The sequence below is a fragment of the Manis javanica genome, chromosome 2 (genome assembly GCF_040802235.1).
Source record: "Manis javanica isolate MJ-LG chromosome 2, MJ_LKY, whole genome shotgun sequence".
In the NCBI taxonomy this organism is placed as follows: Eukaryota; Metazoa; Chordata; class Mammalia; order Pholidota; family Manidae; genus Manis; species Manis javanica.
This window is the reverse complement of record NC_133157.1, coordinates 75,937,612-75,964,941: the sequence shown is the minus strand read 5'-3', so window position 1 is coordinate 75,964,941 and position 27,330 is coordinate 75,937,612. Positions and strand designations below refer to the sequence as shown.

Below are 27,330 nucleotides of genomic sequence, written 5' to 3'. Positions count from 1 at the left end.
GCCTAAGTCAGTTTCTCTTGAACTCACTCCTTTCACTGGGTTTTTGCCCAGGGAATCTCATAATGTTGGAGTCATGCTGAGTCAAGTCTAGTCTGTGGAGTCTTGCTCTCTTTCTTTTCTTCTTCTAGCTCGTTAACAATCATCAACCTCTTGCTTTGTTATCTTTTCACATTTTCTAATTTGCATGTTTTCTTTTTCCCCTCCTCCTCCCTTGAGGGCAAACCTCTGCAGGAATATCAAGTGCTCAGTTACATAGATGCATCTACCCTCACTCAAGTCAGTCCCTTCCAGGGATTTCTTCCTTATGAACTTCCAGTCTAGGTTCTTACACTTGATCATCTAGTACTGAATAAAGCAAAATACCACCTCTGCGTTGAAGCCTGGGGAGTATTCATTTGCCATTCTTTTTAGTAAACTGCAGGGCACAGCCATACAATGCACACCTCCATTTCTTTTTACCCATTAAGTCACCCCCCACCTCCCAACTGATTACTAGTCTCTAGGACTAGAGATGCTCCAACAATTAAACGATCTAACATTACCACATTTAACATAAACTCAGCAAATTCCAATCCTTCCCCATTGTAAATCCTTAAGATTTGGTCAGATGAGACACTGGAGCCATTCTTTCTGTCACTAGTAGGGCCGGGGAATCCAACATGGAAGGGGAAGCACCAGATGCCTCCTTGCCCCACCCTGGGTGAAACGGTCCCGACAAGGAGGTCTTTCTGCTGGTGTCCAGAGCACTGTGCATCAGAACTGGAGACCACACGCAAAGGCACGGCTTCATTGTTCTGACCATTCAAATACATTTCAAGAAACTTTTCAACCGTCGCATCACTATCTCAGAGAGCATTTTAACTTTCTAAATAGAGTTTCTGTCTATCCTTGTCCATGGTTTGTAAACATTTTTCTGGCCTCACTACATATTCCAAATCCTTTGTTTGCCAGGGAAGGGGAATTCTGTGACAGTTACCCACCGACTGCCTTGTGGTCACTAGGAGGGGAGGGTTTGCTGGGGAGGGAAGTGTGTTTAGACAACTCCCGCAGACCTAGTTAGAGGAATTCTTCAGGGACCTTTCTCTTGCAGCCTACCCATCTCCCTGACCATCTGTGTACTGGAAACACACTCCCCAGCTTTTGAGTCAATACTCAAAGGGAACTTTCCCTTCAAGACATTTAAAGGGCAGAAATATGCATACAATTTGCAGCCAAGAGGACTTTATATTTTGGTTTGTACTAGGGAAAATACATGCACAAATGAAACCTGAGGAAGACTGAATGCAAAATGAAATCATCGAGCAGAAGGACAGTAGCTTCCCTAACACTCAATCATTTTCAGTCACACTATGTTGTCCAGTAACCTGCATTGATAATTCCTCATGAATAAAATGCCAGCATTATCATCTGCAGCTATGTTGTTGACATGCTTTTGCTATTTCACTAAAAATACTATTAATTTTCTGGCTTCACAACAGCTGAGCTACTCCCCATTTGAATATACAAAAGAGTATTTTGTTTAAACCAAATTAAAAGCGTTCCAGTAAATGACTTCTATTTTGCTAGCTATACGATTTTAGCATATACTGTTTTTCTTATTCCTCCCTACTTCAATGTCATGTCTGTTATCTCCTCCATCCAAAATACTTCTATTGTTAAAAGAAATTTGTTTTAAGTTGAGGATGGGAAAACCCAGAGACAGAACTGTTTCTGTTACACCTTTCCTGGCCAGCAACATACCTGGAGGTCATAAACTATAGTGTGGCTTTTTTTAAGGTCATAAGACATGGTGGCCTCCTTAATTCCCTCACCTCTGTGGGCATAAATAGCAACGATTTTCCAGTTTGGTATCTGAAAAGAAAACAGCTCTATGCACACACACACACACACACACACGTGCTCACACACAATACACCTTCCATTTCCCATCTAGATAAGTTCGACATCCCCCATTTAAGTCAGAATGAAAACCACTACTCCTGCCAAGCCCTCCTGGCATCTCACCACTTTATTTGTTCCCATTTGTATCTAATGCTTTTGTCAACAGTTCAACAAAAGTCAAAGCAAACAACCAACTGCAAACACTGGGGTAACAGCAACAAGCATGAGTCCTTCACAATTATCCAGCCCAGCTGCTCCAAGCTTGTCTAGGCTGCTTTCATTTACAACAATGTCAACAAAAGGCTGAAACCGAATAACTAGATGGGTCAATACGGCCACTGTCTACCCTCTGGAGGAGGAAATGCTGTGCTCCTCCTACGCTGCTTCAGCAAACATGCAGAATAATTCAGTCAGATGGACAAGTGCTTGTCTAATCATTTGTTATGTGAATTATTCAACATCTTTCCATGTAAACTACTAAACAGGGCTCTTCAAATATTTCTGCGGCACTTCCAGCTGTCCAACTGGGGAAGCGCATGCAAGGAAAAAAAGCAGATGAAAACAGAAATCATGACCCGAGTTAGTTCCCAGTGATAATCTCTAGTCTAAGAAACCCAGAGTTTACAAGTAATCCTTCTGGGTCTACCCTTGCCTGGCACTGTCCCTACAGGACCAAGCTGTCCCTGGGCCCAGAATGGGGAGAGGCCCAGCCAAGAGCCACTTTTACAGCCCTCAGGGCAAACCCGAGGATGGCGCCCCACGATTTTATGGTCAGTTTTAAAAGTGCCCCCCCAATTCTGCCTTTCACAAGCACAGCCAACAGGTACAATATGCACTTATGATTTTTAATGGAGTATTTTTAAAGAATATTTAGACATGTATCAACAAGCTACAAAGCATAGTTTTAAAGTACCTGTTCCTAAGGATCACATTTTTGAACATCAACTCCCTGGCCTCATTTTGATAAAAACACCGATGTTTATTTAACAGAATTATTTTGAGATGTAATAGTTCCAAACACCCGCTTTTCTTCCTCTCCTCTTAAATATATGGCTGCTGAAATCATACACAAACTAAAGGGCTTGGCAAAAGAGGCCCCTGACCAGGGTTCTGGGCCCTTATCCAGCTGAGCCCCATCAAGGGAACAGGCCACACACACTCTCTGCCCGCCCCCTCTAGACCAGGAACTGGGCACCAGGACCCAGGAAGTGCCGGCCCAAAGGCCACGTTCAGGGCATACTCAGTCTTCTTCCTGGAGCCTCCCAGGGGTAGACTAAGCTATCGGTCTGGGCACAACTAGACCTGAGGGCAGAAATTGGTGCAAAGAAGCTCTGAAGTGAAAGCTGGGGCATCTACATGAAAACATGCGAAGGCCCATGTGGTGTAAAAACCCGGCCTTTCAGATAATTATGAAGATTTGTTAACTAACTGGATGTGTAACTTTTAAATATTTAGACATATGGTATGAGGGCCTCCACTTGTCCCCTTTCCCAAAGCCCCACAAATGTTAGGGATAGGCCCAACAGGAAGGTATCACGTACAGTTTTGGGAACCCTATCTTTTGGGACTGCTCAAACCATCACAAACTGAATACTGTGTAGAAGAAAACTATGTGAGAATCTTTCCCTTCAGTACCTTTTGTTTTTATAGATCCATATACCCACAACAGGAATTTAAGTACTGATTTCATTTCTATAAATACATACTTTAAAACACACTAAGAGTTAAAAAGTTAAAAATAAAAATCAAGGATTACTGCTATTTGCTGGGTTAGTACATAAAGTAAGGATACAATATCGGAATGCTGGAGACCTCTTCCCTTCTAGATTATTTGTGCTCTCTTTCCTTTTGCAACCTTCAACATCCAGATTATGACATTACTGCTTTTAAACACTTGTCAAAGGCAGATGAAGGAAACAGCAGAGATTCAAACTCACTTCCTCTCCTCACTATAACCAGCTTACTCACTGCCATTTATTACTTTACTGTGGAACTTTCACTTCTTACCTCCAGCATCTAAGAATTTTTAGCTTTTGGCATGAAGAATTGTGCTTTCAAAAAAGAAATAGTAGTCCAGGACATGAAAAATTCAATTTGAGAATTCTAGTTCTTCTGTAGGTCTCTAATAAACCCTGTAACTACTGTATTTCTGAGGCTGGCTATAAATAACAACTAGGAAGTTGGTAACTTTAAAAAAGATTCTTAAAAGAAGAAAATTTCATCTGAACTGAAATGAGGCTATTTACTGAGAAGAGCAACAGCAAACACTTTTTTTTTTTAATCAGAGAAAACACCAGAAAGGGTTCCAACACCCACAAGTTCGATTATATTTTAGCCCTACAGTCCAATTGTTCTGCGGATTCCTACAGAACAGTATCTGAGCATGAGTAAAAGGCACCATCAAGATTGGGAGTCTACAGAATGTTGCCACTGGCATCTCTGGCAGTGTTTGCTAAAGGTTCCGTGTTTGCATATATTTGCACATCTGCCCTACCAGCTTCCTGGGAAGCTGGCCTTCAGAAGAGAGTCCTCCAATCATCATAAACTAGTTTTATATGCACATTTTAAAGAATTCAAGACTAAACGGAGGCTCAGAGAAATAAAGAGGAACAATCCATTAATGTATTTTATTCTATTCAGAAGACAGCGTATCTCAGTTCCATACTAAAATAGGAAAATGATTTGAAGTAACGGATTGTATCTGATCTTTGCACCCCCAACAAGGAGATGCAGACCAATATGCCCTCCAGCTAGTGGCTGCCAAATCAATATCTACAGACAAACTATGAATATTTTATTTACATTGAATTGCTTAATTCTCAAGTTCATCTATCAACACCAACAGGTTTCAAAGCCAGGGACCATTAATTTTTGGTTAGTAGTTGAAAAGAAAATCAGGAAAATCTTGCAGCTACAGAGGTACAGCTATGCCTTTTCAACATTTACAGGAAAACATACAAATTGCCAAGCAGTTCTTCCTATTTAAGTGGCCCTCAATAGTAATGATAAGCAAACTAGATGATGAGCAGGTAGCACAGACTTTTGTCTTAATACATTTATTGAAGAAATTTCTCATCCTACATATTAAACCCACAGACTATATCCAGCATGAGACATTTCATGTATAATATTTTTCTTTCATTTGTCCCCAGGGAGGAAAGAGGGTCAACCCATAAGGAAGAATGGAAGGAGAGAAGAAAAAGGGCAGAGGGAGAAAAAAGGAAAGAAAGAGAAGGAAATTGAAAATGACAAGAGTGAGCAAAAGAGTTTACAAGTGAGCTTCCCGTACTGACAGAAGAACTGAAGACAGGCTGTGGAGTGGGGTAGAGCCTGCAGGAGGGGTGCCAGTCTGAAAACAGTAGTGGGGGGAGGGGAAGAACTGAAGGCAATCCCTTTGGGAGTGGGGGTGCAAATATCTAACCAAAAGTATTGTTCCTGGATGCTTCTCTGTGTAGTCGCACTTTGCTCTATTTTCCCAAGGGCAAAAATGTCACCAGCTTAGTTTAAAATTTCTCTAAATAAGGTCAGCCTTGGTTACTACCCAATTTTACAATCAAAACAGATTCCAGCCTAAGCATCCAATTCAGGAGTCTTGTCCTGACTAGCCCAACACTGTTTGGTTATAATCCCTGGGGTAAAGTGGGCCTGGGGCTGGGGCAGGGTGTGGAATAACTCATATATCTTTCAAATCTTGATCACTGTGGTATAAATACAAGTGATCATTGCAATTTTCTCTAAAGATTTTTTTCAGGGCTGCCCCATAAACCCAATAATGCCCAGATTCACTAGAAAAATTTTTATTCATTTCCCCATGCACCACAAAGTAAGCTAATAACTTCCCAGTGAGAGCACTGCCAGGCCAAATCCCTGCATGCTGAATGCACCCCCGGGATCAATCTTGCCTCCCTTGCCATTCCACCATCCACTTCAGGGCAAGGCCCTGGGGAAGGCTCCAGATTCCCCTTCCACACACAGTGTCACAGGCACAAGCCCTGGTGGCCCAATCAGTGCCAAGAAAAGAACAAACTAAGAAAGATTAATTCACAGATGTTCATGCATTTCACATACACTGTGCCCCACGGTCCGTTGCTAGGGCAACGGGAGACCACCAGTGCGCGCTTTATTGGCTTTATGAAGTGCGTCTCAGGGACTATAGTCCAAGAAATGCTGCATAATAATAGTGTGGCTTTTCTGAAGCCTTGTTTTGTGCTTATCCACATTTAACCTTCTGAGTATTATAAAGAGGCATCGTTATATGCAGACCCTTCAAACCCCCCTACCACCAATACCGCCATCAAAGTGCCTCAACTTTCTACCTAGTAACATTAAAATTCATCTCCTGGGGGTCCCTTTTGTAAAGATCCATGTTAAGCTGCTCAACCAATTCCACCAGGAAAAGAAAAAGACCTACAACCATTAAAGATTACTGTATTAGTGCAGCTGACCATATTAGCTATTTCAGAGCAGTATAGAAGCTAGCTACAAATTCAAAATACACACATGCTCTGTACTTTCTACATGAGGAGAACGTTTGCCTTTGACTATCAAGAGTCAGTTTTAACTAGATGGAACAACAGAACCAGTAAGCCTCATCAGGCCAAAGTCTCTCCCTACCCCACAGGACATTCTGTGATGGGCAATGTTTCATGCCTGCACTGGCACGCCAATTATAACAGCCACACATGACTATTGAGCACTTGAAATGTGGTTAGTGCCATAGAGACACTAGGTTTTAAATTTTTATTTCACTTTAACTAATTTAAATTTAAATAGCTTCATATGGCTGGCTACTGGCTACCACAGAAGCATAGTTTTAGAAGCCTATCAGACAACACTATAGGTTTTTAAAAGTTCATAGAATGCTGTCCTTTCATGCTTTTTAGTTACTGCTTATTTCATAAAAATGTAACTTCAAGTAAATATACACAGAACCGCACTCAGGACAGCTACTGCCACTCAGCGGTGGGTTCCCAACAGCCCCCAGCACTATGCCTAATCAGCCTGGTTCTTTGTCCAACAGACCCCGGGCTGAAGACTGCCTCCCCCTCCCCCAACCAAGGGTGGGAGGTTAAAGTCACAAACGTCACAACTCTCAGAGCAATAGCACAGATCAAGTGTTAATCTAAAAGAAAGCAGAGGGGAAAGGGGGGCAAACACAGGCTGCTGGGGCAAAGGAGGATCTGGAATGAAGAGGAGAAAACTAAAGCCACTGAATAGATCAATAGAAGCAACAGCTTACATTCAGATTCACAGTAGAAAGAACACACCGAGACAATCATTTCCTGGGAAAAGCTCAAGCCTAATGAGAATTTACTCTGCTCCTTTATGTGACAACCAGCCCTTTTGTGGCACAGGCTTCCTGACTGACAGGAACCCGGGGCCCCTTAATAGGATTTCCATATTATTTCCAACACCTGCCCAGAAGTTATTTGTTTACATTGAAGGAGGCAAGATTCTCAAATCAGACATCTGCTTCTAGTTCAGGCATATCTTAGGAAACCATCTAGAAAGCAGCTTTGTTACCATGGTGACATTTTTATTTTTCCTCCTTTAGTTGGCTCAAAACATTAGCATTTCCAATTTTATTTTGTTGTTCTAAAGGCCAAATGTCGCTCAAAAAAACAGAAGCTTAAAGAAAAATTAATGAATAGAATACTCAAAAATTTCTAGTATAATTAAAATGACCATGAGGAAGAATAAATAAAAAGGAGGTGTTATTCTGTCACCTACGGTTTCTCTCATTGGATGGCATCACAAACCTGCTTACCTCTTGCCCTTAAATTTGAGCTCAGCAACTTGAGAAGTACCAACTTTGAAAAAAATATTCAAGAATCCTCAGCATGTGGGACAGTTTAATAATGAGCCCACTTCCATGATGAAGAATCCCTCCAGCTCAGCCTACCGCTGTACCTCAGAAAGCACACCTACAAGAGTAAGCAGGACATTTTCACTCCCACCTCACTCCCTGAAGGTCACTTGCTGTAAGGGGAGGGCAGTGTGGCAGGAAAGCGCAAGCTCCTCCTGAACACTGAGTGGTTGGAGAGAGGGTGGGAGAGTAAGCAGTAGGAAAGGGGAAGGTAGACTGCAACCCAGGGGGCTGCTTGCATGCATATGTGTTACTTTCCCAACTCTACTAGATGCGTCCCTGAGGTCATCACAAGTAAATAGGAATCTAAATTGCAATATTAGTGTCTGAAGCCCAAAAGTTTTTTCAAGCAGTTAAGATTTATTACCTACAGAAATAAGTGGGTTGGTTCTGAATGAGTCTGATTAAGTTAAAGTAGTATTACTTTGTTCAGTTCTTGGATTCAAAGTAAAACAACTAAGTATTCAATCCTAAAATTTAGTTTTGATTTGCCTAATGTAAGCAACATCATTTAATCTTGAAATATGACTTCGTTAGTTTCACTTAATAGCAAGCTTATTTAAAAGAATCCAAAACTCTAGCAGAAAGTATTACTCAGTAGCTCTTGGCAAACTTTCTTTCCGGTTCTCTTTAAGGGAGTCTGAATTCTGTTTAATCCCGTCCCAAAGCTTCTGCCATGGTAATAATTAGGTATGACTCTTTTACACATCTGAAATCACGACCTTGTTAGTTGTGCCCCGCCTCCCCAGGTGCAGAGAGCCTTTAACCTGTATTTGGCAATTTGTAACCCAAATTACTTTAACCTGTTTTGAACAAAATACAGAAGCTGGAGAGAAGTGAAATGATAACCAGCAGAAACAATTAGTGAAGGAGTATGAAGCTCCTCCCTGGGTGAATTTGTAATTTTGCCAGCATGAATCAGCGGTGAGTGCTACTGTAAGAATGCAAAAGAGATGGGGAGCAATTTTTTGTAATTCTTTTGCAAGAATGATCTACATTTTGAGAAACAACTGCGTTTGAAATTCAGGTGCCAGTTATAACATTTAAATAAACCTTGGGCATCTCTAAAATTTAAAAAAATATGTTAGATAATAACTATGGTATATTTTTGCAAGAGATAAAATGCATTCTAATTAAGAAAATCAGAGCTGTTAAACATCAGAATGAAATTTCTGTCTAGTAACTAAGAGAGTTGGTTTATGGAGGAAAAGAATTATACCACCCTTGCCAAAAATCAGCTGGGGAAGGCAGACCCCCCACAACCAACCCACCCTGTTAATTAATATTTGCTTTGCCTGGGTGATCAGTGGGGGAGGGGGGCAGCTAACCAGAAGCCTCCGGGAGTCACATCATTAATCCATTCATGCTCACCACCTGAGGACCAGCTATGCCCTGAAGATATTTATTCATGTTTGACAAACAAACAATTACAACATATTTTCTGGAATTAGAGCACCTGTTACGTTTCACACAGTTTACATGCCTAGAGGCAGATAGCAATTAATACTGAACAACTTCCTGCATCATAAACCCATAGAACAAAAGTTCCTGATTGTTCCACATGGTAGAAACAAATACCTCTACAAAGAACTGAAAAGCAACAGTAATGCTGACACATTTCATTTCAAATTACCATCTTATTTTGGAAAACTGAAAGAGTTACACATTAAATGCCTGAGAGACATATCTTAAAACATTCTCCTATCACCCAACCCACAAAATGAAATAAAACTGCCGCTGTGTTTATTTGGCTAATGGTATGGCCAACTTTATTGCTGAAACACACCCATGGTATAAGATTTTTATTGTAAAATTCACTTCTAGGATTGAGTAACATAAGAAAACATCGACACTCTCAATGCCTGAAAGCATACCAAGAGTAGCAGCTCTGAGAGCCAGGGAAGTCAGAGTGACTTGTCCACTGACACACGGCTTCTCTAGAGCGAGAGAGGGGATACCTAGCAGAGCTAGGATTTTCTTAATTCTATTACAATCCTTGATATGTCCTCCTGTACAGTTACACAAAAAAGATTAAGATTCTTACCCTCAGGAGCTAAAAATTTAGTGGGAGAGAACTTTACACTGCTGGAGTTTAAGGCATTCAGGACATTATCCTTAAGGAAATAGATGCTTTTAATACATTAAAAAAATCCTACTTAAAAATGTATTCTTAAAAGCCCAGCTTTGGCAGTATTTATGTTTAGAAATTGGAGTGGGTTTTCTAATACATTATAGTCTGTGTTTGAAAGTTAAAGGATAGAAATAGAGTTCTATTTACCCATAATCAGTATACATTTCTAGATATTTTACTCCCTTGATTACTGGTAAACTTCATTCTGCTGTTCATCACCAATGTGCATGTGCAAACCTAACCTAGAATTCATTCTTCTAGCCATTCTCTTATTGTAAGAAAAAGAATTATCCTGGTGTGATTCAGCAGAAACAAGGAGGCACACAGAGACATCTAGAATGTGGGCCATTCTATAACAGGAAGGCTGGCCCAGGTTCTACAATGGCATAGGAAAAATTTTAAAGGTGAGAGAAACTTTTACATTAAAAGAGACCTGGGAGATACAACAAAATGGAATGGATCCTATTTCAATTCCATTTCAAGGAAACTAATTACTGGAAACAAAGAAGTCTGTTTATACACTGGATATCAGAGGCTATCAAAGAATTATTTTTATTAAGTGGTTAAAAGCATTTTGGTTACCAAAAGAGGTCTATTATTTAGAGAAATGTGTTCTTTTTACATATTTATTTATAGTTTATATTTATATATTGTACGTATGGATAAAATGCATGCTATATGAGATTTGCTTGCAATACTTTAGCAAAGAAATAAAGGAATAGATAAAAATGTGGCTAAAAACTGATAGCTCTTACACCTCGATGTTAAGTATATGGAGGATCTTTGCACTATTATTTCTACTTCTGAGTATGTTTCAATTTTTTAATAATAAAGAATGAGACTGATTCATCCAAAAAGCTTTCCTATGAGGACAGCCCTGGCTACGTGACCTTGGACAGGCCTTTAATACCCTCTAAACCTTTCCTCAGGTGTGAAATGAGGACACACATACACCGCCTACCTTCTCAGTTGAAATGTGAACTATGAGCCATCTGTGCAGCAGGGGTGATGGCTCAGAGATCAGAGGGGTTGAGTGGGTAACTAGGGACCCACCTTATTTTTCACTAGGTTGAGTGGATAAGCTGGAGTGTCCAAGTTACAGCCCTCAATTATCTTTTCTCAGACTCCTAATGTCTGAGAGGAAAATAGAAGATAATGCAAACCCTCTACAGTTTAGTTTGGTGATGGCGCTTTGGGTTCTTTTTGCTTCTACCCTCTCTCCTTAGTGTTTTATAGATTTCATCTATTCCACTGTTTAATGTAGGCTTCTATTACTTTAAGCCTTAGTCTTTTTATAATGTGCCCTTCTAAAGTCTACAGTAATGAAAATTAATCCCACCAAACTTTCTCCAAAAGGGTAAAATTACAAACATTCCTATCTTAACCAGGTGTACGGGGAGAAGGGAGTGTTGAAAACCAAACCGCCGGGGGCCGTATGGTTATCCCCTCTCCCACTGTTCCCCTTTCCTCCTCAAGTGCTTTCTTCACAGCTTTCTCCCTCATAGGACATGCCAAAGGTTTAAACATATTAAGGCACACCCTTTTCAGACTGATATTCCTTTAAGGCAGGAAAACAAGCAGAGGAAGAAGAGACACCAAGTCACACAGATCTATTCCAGATCCTGGAGTAGAACGTTGACCATTAAGTCTTGATGTACAAAAAGGCAAGTGGCAAACAGAAATAATCATTCTGTTAATTCAGGCTAAAAACCCACTTCTACCTGTAGCACCCAACTAATGAAGCATAAGTGCTTTCTTGGCCTGAATCATACACTTCAATTTGAACACCAACAGCCTTAGTCTAATTCCCCATTGATAAACTTTTATTGCCAACAGAGACTAAGTGGAGAGAGAAGAAGAAAAGCAATATATGATATTTCAGTCATCTACAAATACCAAAATACAGAGCAGAATGAACAGGCATTGCCTTAGATACAGCTCATATTGGATCACTATGAAACCCTTAAACAAAAACAAAGAATTCATACAGGAAAGGGGGGGGAAACATCATATGAACACCCACAGAATAGCAGTTAGCTTGAAAAATAACTACATGTAAATTTTTTAAAGATAATAAAATACATCATCCATACTTATTATACTACCAAATATAATAAAAACTGTGAAGTTCAATATTGGTGGATTGTGTGCAAACATATGCAGGTACTGCATTTGGCATTTTAAAATGGTGCAGTGTTTCTGGAGATGAATTTGGCAATGTACAAGTAACTAAAAATGATACTCTTTGATTATGCATATATAACAGCTTGGGGAAGACAATCAAATGAAATAATAAAAAATATAAACACCATCACCTGGGGGGAAAAAATGTACTTATGCTTTTATTTTAAAATAAAAAATGGCAATTCTCTTACAGGCCTGAGTTGAGGAGAGTATTGAATTCAGGATAAAAAACAGACATAATATACATACAAAGGACTTATGATGTAATAAAGTAAGTACAATATCACTTTGGGAGTGGCCATGGCACTAATGAATAGTTGGTGATAGTGTATTTTGCTATTTACATTCAAGCTGGTCTTGATATGGTTGCCTGTTTTTTGCTAGAAGGTATCAGAATTGTGTAGACCTTTGGTAGGTAATAAGGCTAATGTCTCAAGCTCAGATTCCTAGTGAGTTTAAGGCAACTGGGCCTTCACTGATCTCAATCATTACCCTCACCTTAGTCACTCAGGTGGAAACTCAAGGATGTAAGGAACCTAAAAATCTCCCTTCATGAACTAGTACCTCCAGAACCTGGCAAGCTCCTGGCAGCACCTGGAATGTATGCTCTGTCACTACTTTGGAGCCAATCGACTTTTAGCACTCAGCCCTCAAGTGCCAACAGGTGGGATGAGCAGCAGAAGCTTCCATCACCTGGTTTCACTCATGTCTTTTCAAGGGATGAGAGTAATGGTTCTAAACACTCCAGAAGAGGGTGAGAAAGCCCCACTCAGTAAAGAAAAGTAGGAAGTATATGAGGGCCTCTTGGATGACCTGTGTTTCTTGTTATTTGTACAGTATCCAAATCCATGGTTCACTGTTGGGCACTTGGAGGGACTGGACAGGCAAGTGACAAAAAAGTGCTCTGACCCTTTACAACAGCCCACCACCACACACTGCTTGGGTTTTCATCACCAAATTAATTGATTCTTGGGCTCCTCCAGTGCTTCCCTCCTTTAGGTCCATATTTATCTTCTCCACCCTTGTTGAAGAACTTCAGATACAGGTCTGCAAATAGCAGGGTTAAGCATGAACTTGGCTACTGGAGCTATAGAAAACAAGATCAATAAAGCTAATAGAGTTCAGTGGCCACAGAACTTCCAAGAAGAGAAAGGGAGAAGAGGTTTCAACACTGTGACAAGTGAATTTCTTTGATTTTACTTGACACCTAAAGGTAAAGCACCTTAATTATCTGAATCTTTACAGTAAATTTAAATTATACTTTATGAGCTCTTCTGAAATCTGCCCTGTTTAATAATCTATAACATCAAGAAAACATTTAAAGTGTCTCTCACAATTAAACCCATCCACAACCTTGTATAAATCAAAATTTTGCTACCATATCAAAATGTTACACTGGGACTGTATAACATTGCCCACATCCTCATTACATGCAACACTAATTACTACCAGCAGATTCAGAATTTTCTGCACATTAGAGGCTTTTAGAGGAGCTATAAAAAATTTCAGGCACCATTAATTTAAATTTGTATTGAAATTTCCTTTTGACAGGTGGCCAAAAATTACTTATTATTTAGAGTACCAGAGCTGTCTGTTTGCACATTAGAAGAGGAAAGGGAAAAATTAAAAGCAAGGAGGAAATTTATGTCACGTTCATTACCTGTTAAATGTTAAGGAGCATTATCCTGCATGAATAAATTATTTCATACAAGCCTGACTCCAGCTGCAGGCAACTGGCACACTCCGGCTGATAAAAACCATCTCGAGTCACATAGCAGACAATCATAAAAAGCCACTCTTAACCAGGAACCACTTAAGGGAGGATGAGGACGATCGATGGAACAAGCAACTAACTGCTTCTCTGAGCAGCTCAGAACACACTGACAAAAATTAGCAAACTATTTCAACTTGCACAGCCATAGGACAGCCCCAAACCATACACAAAACAACTTCAAATTTGAGAATGGCACCCAACAAAAACATCTACTTATTGCTACCATTCCATAATAAATCAAGGCAAAAATCATTCACCTCTATTTCCTTTTTGTTTCCCCCCTGCCTTCTAGCTATATAGACACTCACTCCCAGACTCATCCTAAATGATTATAGATGATTTCAAAATACACCCTATGCGGGAGTGAGGGCATATAAAATGTAATTGACAGAAAAATGTGCACTGCAGTATAAATATTTTCACAGTCTTCTGGGAGTGGGGGATGAGAGGAGGCTTTTGTTTAGTTCACTGGCCTGCCTAAAGGTATGTATTTATAAGAAGGCAGGGGATGTTTATATTATTGGCCTTAGAATAACTAGACAGGCTTTCCAAGGGGTGCTATCAGCTAATCCTGGTCAATGCATTTACTTACTACTTTCTAAGCACACATATGTTGAACCCTTACTACACTGATTAAGAATGCTTTTTAATCTAGGTACTGATATGCATATTATACAACAAAATACACAACTATAAATGCATAATTAAATAATTCTCTGTGTGCAGTTCCACTTGTAAATGTTTACATTTCTATGCGTGTGCAGATGTCCTCTCAAATTACAAAGATTCTTGAAGGTAAAACAGACTTAATTTTTATTTTTTACTATTTAAGGGCTTTGGTAAAAGCTCTACCTCTCTCTTTTACTGTAAAAGGACAAGGAGAAAGAGGCATTCGAAGTGACAGTACAGGTGGTTTCAGGGCAAGATTTCAGTCCCCATACACTTAACGTCACTAAAAATTATAAGAGATTTAACTGTTAATGCTCCACAATATTCAATTGTTGTTAAAATACAAGAAAAGGAATTGACAGCATCTGTGCTTTGGCCTATGCTTGGGAACTGTCTGTCTTCTAATCTATACAAAATACAATACAATTATGCATGATAGAGTGGCATATTTACACTGTACCTGGCTCAAAAGTGTCAGTTTTGGTATTTTACTCATTTCCTGCTATAGAAACCTGTTTTTCTGTTCACGTACTGTATAACTCCAGGTATCCTCAGCATATCCTATTCTGGTGTTGCACAAGCATACCCAAATCATTAGGTTCTTAAACACTTCTCTTTCCCTACAAGTTGTCTATACAGGGATGTAGAAGGCAAATAAGACAGATGCAAACCCTAAGGAGAAAAACTTGCTGTGTACTGAAAACCAAGATATTTTAAAAATTCTTTTTCATGAAGAAAATGCAGTATTTTCATAGTTTTTTGGATGATATCATTTCCCCAAATGTAAGACTAATGTGTGATCCCTTATAAATCAATTTATTTACTTCTTTTCACTATTATTTATCTTATGGCCAAAGGCTAAGAAAAGCAGTTACTCTTTTTCACATGGTAAGACATATAATAAAATGAGCAATTCAAGCCAGATGTTATAATTCAATCTTCATCTACAATTCTGATTCTGATTGAGAAATGGGACAAGTATTTTCAAAAATCTCAACCACATAACTGAAAATAATAAAAAACTGCAGTTAACCACAATTCAGTAAAGTCCACCAAATCATCCTGTAAATCTCAAGGAATCCACTACTAGATTTACTCAAATCATTTAGAGACCTTTTAAGATATTTCTTCCTTCCTCTGTGAATTTGAGTCCTACCTTGATGGAGTCTCTGTCTATAGGCCAAACAGCAGCAACACAGAAAGAAAGAAAAAAGAAAAGTACCAGTTAGTTTACAAAAAATCATACATTTTCAAAATTGATCTCTGCTAAGTAATAAATGGCACAGATGTCAGCTTTGCTGTTAAGTTAATTAACACTGCTCAACCAAGATCCACAAAGCACCAGTCTACCTGTGACTCAATTTCAGAAACCAAAACAGGATATTTGTGTTATTTACACCCCTTATCAACTTTCCCACTTGTAAAAAAGTGTTTATAGTCATGCCTCAGCTCTGCACCATTGCATTAAGATAACTGGATGACAAAAATGACAGTGTTTCCAACATCAGAGATGAGAAATTAATGTTTATGTAATAAAAATCATTTACCCAAGATAATAATTCATGGTAATGACATGAAGCAGGAGTAGATATGGGTTTAATTATAACCACACCCTCCTAAGGACCCACCCATGTGCTAAGTAAATTCCCACAAAGGAATGCTGGGAGAGACTTTGTAATTTGCTTTTCTGCCATTAACTAATAAAATTTATTAGCAAGTTCCATACAAATATACAGTCACATCAAAAGTTCTCCGTGCTATCATCAACTTTAGTGAAGGGAAAAAACTAACCTAGAAGAAACACAACTGTCATTTAAATCAATTATTTGCATAAACAATTGTGTGGTTCTTAGAGGAAGAAATGAGTTAATTTCATGCTTCTAAACAGACTTGGTGAGAGAGGTCGTTACACCAACAGATTTCATTAATTTGGGCTACACTCCTCAATTACTACAACTACTGAAATTGCTTTCTTAACCTGAAAGATTTTGATTGCACTATACAGCTGCTCTGATTTATAAATAATAATTGATTCTGTCAAATTATCAAGTGAGCCTTTATCAGTAAGTCTTTCCCCAAAATAGATTCAGTCAAAATTAGCTATTAATGCCACTTACTATTTCAAACACAGAGCATTGTGGGATTTCATTACTGATTTAGACTTTGATGAATATAGGAGGTAGCAGGGGATCAAAGGCAATAATCAGGAACAGGCCCCTTTTGCCTTAGGGGAGTGCATTAACTCTTGCCAACCACTAGGGTGTCATTTGCTGAAAGAAGGCTTCCAATTATTAATCTACCTTCCAGAGGAAATCCTTTGTTTAGTCACTGGTGAAATTAAATCTTAGAACAGAATAAACAATGGAATCCAGAGCCTAAAATCAGACTGACATCTCGAGAGAATCACTCACCTCTTTGGTGATCATTGTCATGGTGCTTCTTCTCATCTTTAATTGGAAGGTGGGATTGGCCTCCCAGGGCACTGGAGAGGGCCAGAAGACCAGCGCTGCTGCCAATGGGTGGGATAGCAGGGGGCTGAAGCCCCGAAGGGTGTGGGGTCAGAGGCACTGGTAGACCGTGTCCGTGTGACAAATGCTGGGCCTGGAGTTGTTGCTGCTGTGAGAAACGAGACAAAGATATTGAACTTGTTCCCTACTTCTGCTTCTCTCCAATAAAGAGAGAAAAGAGCCATAAAAAGATCATGCAAAACCCAGCACCCACGATGGAAAGATTTATCCTCTGTGTACATTTTTTAAAAAGGAAGATAGGAAGATGTATAATGGAGAAAAGTATGTTTTTTTACTCAGATTTGGAGGGTTTGCAATACAATGTAAATAGCTTAATTTTTAACAGTGAAATCATCTAAGTAACTTTTAAGGGTTGAAATTCCAATTTCTTCCTCAACAAAGCATCCGTATTTTGTTCTCCAAAATATAATGCCTCACTACTATACATCTCTAATCAAAACATATACGTGACTAACTGTTAAAGCAGTTATGTTGAACAAAAAAAAGCTGAAAATTGAGAAAATTAGTGTTAAACAGCTCTCCCAGAACCACTGCACAGCATGCAGTGAGAGTTAATTTGAAAGAGAAAACCTGAATTAACAACCCAGAAAAGGAAACTGGTTGCAGCCACCGTTTTAAGCTCTTTAAGTGTCCTCAGCGGTACTTGAGCAAATTACTAAAGAAAATCTAATGTAGCAGGGCTTGGGTCCTCCTGTAGGCTTGCTCAATAATGCTGAAATAATTGGGCACTCTGTGCACGTTTAGTGATGCTCGAATGAAAAGCTAGAGGCCTGCCCTTGTACTCTTCTCCAGCGGCCGCCTCTATGTTGTGACAGGTTTATCTGAGTGGGGCTGTGATGCACGCACCAGTGACTGTGATGACAAGAGTTTAAAGTCATTTTTACCAACACATTGGCAACACATGGAGGAAGCCCTCGAGAGGCTGGAAGGGGAGTGCTTGACCTCAGCAGAGGCCGCATCAAGCTCAGCTACAGGAGCTGCTGCAGGCAGGCCTTCCTGCCTCTTCTGGTGGGAAGGGGGAGGTGACAGGAGGATATTAAGTATGTCCTTCAACAGGAATCCCTTCAACATGAGTCCCCCTACTTAACAATGTCCTATGAGAACAAGTGTTGAGAAATTCTCAGACCAAATTTTGCAGGGGACACATTTTAATTAATGCCTTTAAATAAGTCACTTTTCAGGTTTATCCCATGATAGCCAAGTAATTGTTTCCATAGTTTTCTTTCCAAGCAGTTTTTAGAAAGCTATTTTGTGAAATCCTATGTGGGGTGGAATATTCTGCTACACCTTCACTGGTAAGAAAGATCTTGAAATAATTTTTTTTTTAAAGAAAATACTTCAAAGAAGAAAGTGAACATTTTTTTATCCTCCCCAAATCACTTTTATTTCCTTCCTTTTCCCCTCTACGTGCCTTCCTGTGCCTGACTATAAAAGTCGAAGTATAGCACTAATTAACTCTTTTCTCCAATTAACTAACACCTATTTTTTCTGGCTACATGTACCTAAACTATGGTCAATAAAATTAAGTACTAACACTTTTAAGCCAAGTTTACATACATAAAATGGAAAAGCAGAACAGCAGTTAGACATTCCCCCAACACCCACCCTGAAGGCCTGCCAAAGCCCAATCTAACTGGACAGTTCAGAATCATGCCTTTCTTCATTTGGGTGGCCAAAATCATGTTCATAATTTTCTGTACTGTTGTTTAGTTGTGACCAAAATGTATGAGCACCCAATCATAACTAAATGTGTGGAAAGTAACACCTATGAAGAAAACAAGGCATTTAGGTAAATATATGGCAAATATATTTCAAATCTTACTCAACTGATACAAGCCAGAAAATTGCTCCAATTCTCCTTCTCCTCTAAATCTCCTAATACTTTGTGTGTATGGCTGGGCACATAGCCACTTTCTATCTGAGATCAGGGTTCAACTAGCAGACGTTTTTATTAAGAGTTTGCAAATATGTGTCTCTTATCACCATCCCTAGACTCTGAGCTCTGACATAAACCCTAGCTGACTGTAGTCACTGAGACAGTCATATAGTATCGGAACAATTTCAAAATTTTTTTGTCTATCTCATTAGACATGCAAATAAAAAACCTCAACCAAAAGCAACACCTTCAGTGATCCAGGACTTTCACTTTTATTCTCACAGGACAGGAAGTAAGCACTAACAGCCTCCTTTTTCCAACAGACCAGGAACTTTCCATGGGCAGAAAACAGGCCCCTAGTGTTTTGCACACGCCATTCAGTGAGAGTGACTCTCACTGTCTTCCCTCTGCCTCAGAGGAACTCTGATACCACCTTGTCCTCTGCGCCCTCTCGGCTCCTCTCAGAGGAAGGAGAGCAGTTCCCTGCTAGCCCTGTGACCCTTCCCTGCCCACAGAGGCTGCATCCTCTTCCCTTTCCTTCTTCATTGATCGTTCTGGCAATTCTCCTCTTCTTCTTCAGGTGTCCTGTCCCTGACTTTGTCCTTCTGTGTGCAGGCTTCATACCAGTGTCCCTAACATGTTTAAGATGAATGGCCTGTCTAACACCAAAACGACTTGAAGTAGCACTTTTTCAGGAGGGAAGAAAACACTCTATTCACTTTTTGTGTCCTCCACTGTCCCTAATACAGTGCCTTGCACATAATTGGCACTTGATAAATGTTTGTTAAATTTAATTAAAATAACCTTCTTCTGCCCTCTTCAGCTACTGGCTTATAAATATATCCTTGTGTTTGCACAGCAAAATTTCTTAAAAACTAGTGTAAATCTGCTACCTCAACCCCTCCTATAAGTACGTATTTATACACACACACACACACACACACACACACACACACACACACACACACACACACACACACACACATGCTCACTCCTTAACCAGGTAACCCTCTGTTACCTGGATTCCTAGCCAGATTCTCCTACGACTGATGACTAGTCAATACAGAAACTACTTCAGGATTTTACACTTTTCTTTCTCTTTGACACTTCTGCAGCCACAGCAAGCACCCTCCCTGCCGAAACTCTCCTCCCCCTGCTTCAGACATGGCAGTGATCCCCAGGGCCTCTCTTCACCTATCTGAGTACTCACAGCAAATTTTCTTTCTTGGCTTATTCCTCTCCTGCTCACTAAAAAGGAAGAGCCCTAAAGCTTTTGCTCTCCTGCTCCTCTCCCATGCTCCAGGACCCTGGTCTAACTGCCTGCCAGACAATTCTACTTAGTAGTCCAGCACCACCTGAGAAAGAAAATGTTGAACACAAATCCCTTAAATAACTTCTGCTGGCTCTAGTTAACAACCATGAATTTGTTTTTCTCCTATGCTCCTTTATATCCACAATCACCTAGTCCTGTCAATTCCTGAATAATTCCTTTTGTTTCTACTGCTACCATACTAGTCCAACCCTTCCTTACTTTGATTACAACAAGTCTCCATCATCTCACTTTGGTTCCAGTGAACCCTCCTGCATCACCCCTGGCAATATCTTTTTTCGATTCAAGTCATCTCCCCTCCCTTAGAACAACCTCTCCATTACTTACTGAGTTATACTCATCCACACCAGCTCAGGTCATGTTTCACCTGTTCTGCAAAGGCCTCTCTAAACATCCAACGTGTCTACTAACTTACACAACTCCCTGTATCATTCATTGGCATAAGCTGCATTAATTCATCTTTTTACGCATAAAAGACTTTGACTTGCCAATGAGATTATGAGACTCTGGTGAGAAGAAACCAGTCTCAGACCTCTTTGCACCCCACTATTTAGTTATATAGCCATATAGTCATGCAGCCTAAAGCCTTTAATAAAATAAATTTTCACTATGCATGAAGAGAGTTCCTATATACCCTTTATCTGGCTTCCACTAATTTTAACATCTTCTTTAACAAAATAATTTATCAAAATTTAAAAGCTGACTTGGTATATTACTATTAATCAAACCATAGACCTTATTAGGATTTCCCAAGTTTTTCCACTAATGTTATTTTTCTGATCCAAGATGACACATTGCATTAAGAGATTTTAATTTTTCAATTATACCAAAATTGTAAAACCCTTTCAAAGACCTTATGAATGGAAACATACAAATTATAGTCATACTGTTGAATAGAATATGCCTTGAACTTAGGAAAGAAAAATGAAATGGGGCTACCATAAACCCATTTTACAAGCCATCCATTATACATACAAAATATCAAACAAAAAAAGCATTCTCAGCAGGGTATCCTGAGAAAGGAGCAATTTTTATCAAGTGTTTAAAATACAAAATTGTAAGATAAAAGTGAGAGTAAGTCACAAAAAGGTATACGATATATAATGTAAACAGATATACTGAAATGCTATAATAGGTTTCAAAATGTTTACATTAACAAAACAGACCACTTCATGCATTTAGTGGTCATTTTTAATAATTCTTTATAAATTTTCACCTTAAAAACTATCCCAGAAGTAGAATGGCAGATACAATTGATAATGGCTCCTGAATAGTCAATAAACATATAAGAAGCCATCTTCTTTAAATAAAAGTAGTTAGGTCACCAACAGCTAAACTGGACTTCACCCTTCCTCTAGTTGAAAAAAAAGGCTTTGAATTTATCAAATTTCAAACAACATTCAAGGATTCAACATAAAAAAGAATCTCTACCAAGTCTTCTCATCAACACAGGAAAACTCAAAAGCAGATTCCCTGCAAGAAGCGTTAGGTTTCTCCGGATATTATTCAAGGAGCTGACAGCACAACTGGTGGGCCCTACAATCCCAGGGGAGCTTGCTTCTTTTCCTGATAACTAATGCTGTCCTCTAATCTCTGCCCCATCTGCGTTAATTACAGAGTGATTAACCTGCAAAGGTTTACTCCTCTATCCTACAGTCACACTGAGAAACAAAAAACTTCTTGCTTTTTAAAGATGAAAGGAAAGGAAATGCGTATGAAAAGTATATAGTTCAACACTGATTTATTACTAAAATAATTTAAGATAGATCACTACTCTAATTACAAACAGGTTAAAATATGTTGACTTTTACAAGGAAAGGGAAAAAAAAAGCCAAAAAAAGTCTATATTGTAGTACCAAACACTGAAATACATTCTATGAAACCATAACATAAAGACCTACTAAGAAAGATACATATCTTAGAAAAATTCTCACTGAGCTCCCTAGGCCTTTACTATTTTTGCGTGCCTTATTTAAACAAAAAAAAAAAAGAAGGAAGAAAAAAAAACACTCTTCTCTCCAACCACAATACAAAATAAAAATCCTTTTTTTTCTGTTCCCTTGATGGACCATTCAAGAGAATAAACATTAAAATGGAGTGAACTTTAAACTTAGGCAAGCACTCCATTAAGATAATTAATTTAATTTTGAAAAAATGCCAGCAATTATTTCTGAAAATATACACAATGAGGTGGAAGCCATTCTGTTAATAGCTTTTTACTGGAGTCTCTGCAACAGAGTTATTTCTCTGTAGGTTCAAGTTTGGAAGGAAGGGCAGGAAAGGACCACTAGCAAATCAAGTTCAGAGGAAGTATCTTTTGAAATACTGTCTTTCTGTCTGCAAAAAGAGGAATTCTGTTTAACTGAATGTTCCCCAACTGCTCCATCACCAGGGCCCAATAGGCGGACCACAGGCACAGGTGAGGGCAGAGGGGCAGCCCACACACAGCCTAAGCAATTCTGGAAACTGGGTAGAGGTTTTCTTGGCCAGCTACTCATACTTCTACTACACTATTAATGGCAGAAGAATCCTAAAAACACAATCACATATTTCTTGGACGTACTGACACTCCAAGGGCAACAAGCACACTTTTGGGGGCTTCTTTTAAAAAAAAGAAGGTGCAAAGTGAGCCTACTATCTCTTATGCCAGAAAGCAAGAAAGCTATCTAGACTAAGGGGGAGTGACAAATAGGACACCGAGCTAACTTGAAGGGGTCTTAACTGACAAAACGTGAGACAAGCATCAGAGAGTAGTAACTGTAATGGATCGTAACACATTTTTAAGTTTTGAGGAATGGTACCATGGACCCCAAGAAAGCAGTGAAGCTGGGGCATTCTGCAGGACTTGAGAATGGCTCCCAAATTCACAACCATTCTTATACCGGCTCACAAAGCTGGGTGCACTGTGCATGCATGCCTGATCCAAGCTGGGGACCACCGGGTTGGGAGAGAAGTGCTAAAGGCCAGGCAACCTGAGAGGAGCCAGGAAGGAGGAGGTGGTGGACTCTGAAACAGGCAGCAAGCACAGGGAGGCCTGGGCCAGCACTAGTAGCTACACTCCTTGGACTGTGAAGACTCCCTCTGGTAAGGCCGCTCGCTGTCTGTGGGGATTGGGCTGAGTCTGAGAAGAAAGGAGAGCCTGGTCGGCATGCAGGGATGTGTCACGATGACGTGGCACAGGGTTCCCTCGCTGGAATCCTTAGCGTCCAAGTGAGCAAAAGCCAGTCTCAAAATGTTCCTAGGCCTATGTCTTCATGTAAAAAGTGGAAACTGTTATAAAATCTACTTCCCCAAGGCTGTTGGGAGCCTGTGCATATATAACAGTTAGCACACTTTTGGGGGCTTCTTTTAAAAAAAAAGAAGGTGCAAAGTGAGCCTGCTATCTCTTATGCCAGAAAGCAAGAAAGCTATCTAGACTAATGGGGAGTGACAAATAGGACACCGAGCTAACTTGAAGGGGTCTTAACTGACAAAACGTGAGACAAGCATCAGAGAGTAGTAACTGTAATGGACCCTCAATATATGGTGATTATTACTGAAAACGTTATCCAGAAGTCCATATTCCCTCTTGCTCTCTCTCTCTCTGTCTCTGTCTCTCTCTCTCTCTCTCTCTCTGTCACACACACACACACACACACACACACAGAGTGTGGGGGGAGGGGACGAGCAAAGGAAAAGCTCTTCTTTAAAGAATATTAATTTGAAAGGAAAATAATTTAAACTTTACCACTTCACAACTCCAAACACATTTTGTAGCATCAACAGATGCTGAAGCCACTGGGTATAAAAAGTTGCTGGGAAACAGGTTATTCAGTTTAAAAGCATCACCCCACAGAGCTTCACCGTAATGTGGAAATACACAACCCTTACCAAGGGAGTATTTTTACTAAGAATACTTAACCTAAACATGAGAAAATAATCACACATACCCAGATGGTGGGACATTCCATAAGACTGGCCTGGAATCTTAAAAATGCCAAAGTCATAATAAAGTAGAAAGATTTGGGGACTGTTCTATAGTAGAGAGGACTGAATGTGGGTCATAGATTGGGGGAACACCACTATAAAGGTAAAAGTGCTCCTAAGGACATTTGGTGGACAGCTGGAGAAGTCTGGACACAAACAATACTCCTGAGACATGGAAGCAGTAACTGCATGTCCACACAGGAAACCACCTGTGTCCATGGAAGATGTGTGCTGCCACACTCAGGGCTGAAATGTTACTCTGCCTGCCTCTCACTCTCAAACAATTCAGCACACATAAAAATGAATGTGCATGTTGTGTTATGTTAACTGGTGAGTGGCACAACACTAACTGGTGAATCTAGGCAATGAGTACAGTGTTTGCATTACTCTTCTTTCCAGTTCCCCGTAGTTGTCGGGTGGGGAAAAGAAGAAGTGCTCTTCTGGCCAAAGACCGGGAGGTCTTGCTTTTAACAAATCATCTCTCGCAAAAGTTAAAGGCTAAATGAACAAATGAACAAATGGAAAGAAGCAAGAATTAAAAAAACAAAACAAAACAAAGGAAGTAACTTTTCAATCTACGTTTATCTGTAACTCACTCCTTATAACAAAACATGAGATGGACTGCAGGGAAAAGACTTGCCTTTAGAGAAATCCAAGAAAGATTACTAGTGCAAGGATGTTTCTGACAATAACTTCCCAGATCTCTGTGGTTCTCAATATCCTTGGACTGGCCTTCACGGGAGGCAGGCAACAAGCAAAGCAAGCAAATCCCATGAATCTCATGCCAAGGATTCTACTGTCTTAACTTGCAGTGGACCTCATGAAGAATGGCTTCAGAGGAGGGAAGAAATTTCGAAAACCTGATTTATATTATTCTTTTCCATCAGAGATCCTGTTAGAACTTTTTCTGAATTGGTCCACAGTTAACTAAGGAGAGTCATTTCCAAGCAAATTAATAGAAATACAATTTTCTGGAGATTTGTTCAAACTATTTAAGGAAAAATTTTCTGGAGATTTTTAACACAGTATCTTACTGAAACCTATGTTTCTATTTTGTGATTTAGTCATTAAAGTAACTAAGCTAAAAGATACTGCTCAGAACAGTTTTCTTTAGCTACTTCATAAAGAAAAGCTGTATTTAAAAAGCTTATTTATTTTAGGTTCTTCAGTAATCCTGCAATTGAATTGATCTTAGAATGCGAGTAGAATGAACCTCAGATGACACCTACATGAGTTTCTTTCCAACATTTCGACCACTACTCATGTTGTGTAGCACACACATGTATACAGATGAATCTGTAATTAGAACACATATGTAAATGAAGCAAAACTTTAAGACAATACCAAATACTGTGTGTATGCTCTAATATTTTCTACTTTTTAATAAAAAAAAAATAGACTATGGCTCACTGAATTGATTTCACTGTACATTCCTGAGTCTTATGACCTCCAATTTGAAAACAATGAACAAGGCTGTGGTACTGTGACTTAGAATAAGAAATATGTATCTGGTCTTCATCCATGGTTCCTGGCACAGAGCTCCTAAAACCCTTGGCATTTCCTAAGGGAAGAGCACAGGGAAGGTGTCCTTGTTATGTTAATGAGGTGACTTTTGGAAACCACAGGAGCAGGAGGCTGTTGCTTGGTAAATCAACCATGTGAAACAGAGTTGGAACTTTCAGTCTCACCCTGACCTCCACAGAGGGAAGAGGAACTCGAGATTGAGTCCAATGACCAGTGGCCAATTGCTTAATCAATCACTTCTTTGTAATGCAGCCTCCATAAAACCCCAAAAGGACAGTCTGGAAAGTTTCTGGGTTGATGAACATGTGGACATTTGAGGGGAGGATGCTTTCAAAGAGGGCACAGAAACTCCACACCTTTTCCCTATACATTGCCCTATCCATCTCTTCCACCTGCCTGTTCTTGAGATATGTCCTTTTATAATGCATGGATAATCTAATAAGTAAAATGTTCCTCTGAGATCTGTGGGCTGCTCGAGCAAATTAATGGAACCCAAGGGAGGGGTTGTGGAAGGCAGTGACAACCTCGACTTGCAATGGGTGCCTGAAGTAGGTGGGAGCAGCAGTCTTGAAGGGCTGAACCCTTACCCTGTAGGATGCTATCTCCAGGAAGATAATGTCAGAATTGAAATGAATTGTAGGGTACCAACTGGTGCTGGAGAATTGCTTGGAGGTACGGGAACCTCCCACCCCCATGTTGGAATTGGATGTATAATTTTACAGGCCAACACCTGCACGTGTGAGGCCCAAGGTAAAAGTCAGGGAAGACTGTATCAGCATCAAGATTGGAGCACAAGCCCCCACCATCCAGACCAATGATGTACCCACTGCCCCAACAGGACCATCCTTAACTCAGAGATCTTTCCATAAGAGGCAAGCAATCCTTCATTAGAATCAAGAGAGATAACTCTTCTGGGGAAGTGACCTTTGAACTAAAACCTGAAGAATGAGAATGACAGCAGCTTGTAGAGAGCTGGGAGAATGAAGAGAGGCAAGAGAGATGCAATTTCACAGGCCCGGAACATGAAACACCCTGAAGTGACCAAGGAAGAAAAGGGAAGTCTGCTGGGAACCCAGCGAGCAAGGAGAAGTGTGGCAGAGCACTGAGTATCATGGGAATCAGATCGTGGACAGAAGTGGACTTTGGACTTTCACTTAACAACAGAGAGCTTTAGGCTGTGGTGTTTTTTTTTTTTAAGTTCAACTTTTATAGCTTGTCTTTAACTAGTATGTTGGCTTATAATCATTTGTTGGTTAAATGTGTTACAAGTATTTTCTCTGAGTGTCTGTCTTGTCATTTTCTTTAAGATATCTTTCAATAAACAGATGCTCTTAATTTACTGAATAATATTATCAGTCTTTTTTCTTATGATTTGAGCTTTCTATGACCTATTAAGAAATCCTCTTCCCCACTAAGATAAAGATACTTCTTCTTTTCCCAAAGTCTGACAGCTGTCTTTCTGCTTTTGGATTGACTTGTGCATATGACAGCTAGTGGATACAATTTCGTTTTTCCACAAGAATAACCAACTATCTCCTGCTAATGGTTACTGTGCCCATCTTTCCCCCACAGATCTGCTCACTCCTCTGACATATATGAGT

At 39.7% G+C, this 27,330-nt stretch overlaps 1 protein-coding gene across 12 annotated transcripts in view; it reads right to left on the bottom strand.

Annotated features, from left to right (window-relative positions):
* Window positions 1–27,330, bottom strand: part of TLE4 (TLE family member 4, transcriptional corepressor) — a 133,766-nt gene that overhangs the window by 48,790 nt on the left and 57,646 nt on the right. For 8 of the 12 annotated variants that reach the window (XM_073228690.1, XM_036991276.2, XM_036991283.2 and 5 more), the window contains 2 exons: window positions 16,917–17,121; window positions 15,662–15,678 (listed from right to left, as the gene is read on the bottom strand). In XM_073228690.1, the coding sequence (XP_073084791.1) occupies window positions 15,662–15,678; window positions 16,917–17,121 (222 nt within the window). The remainder of the gene's footprint in view (window positions 1–15,661; window positions 15,679–16,916; window positions 17,122–27,330) is intronic. The other 4 variants (XM_036991277.2, XM_036991281.2, XM_036991279.2 and 1 more) reach the window with 1 other exon arrangement.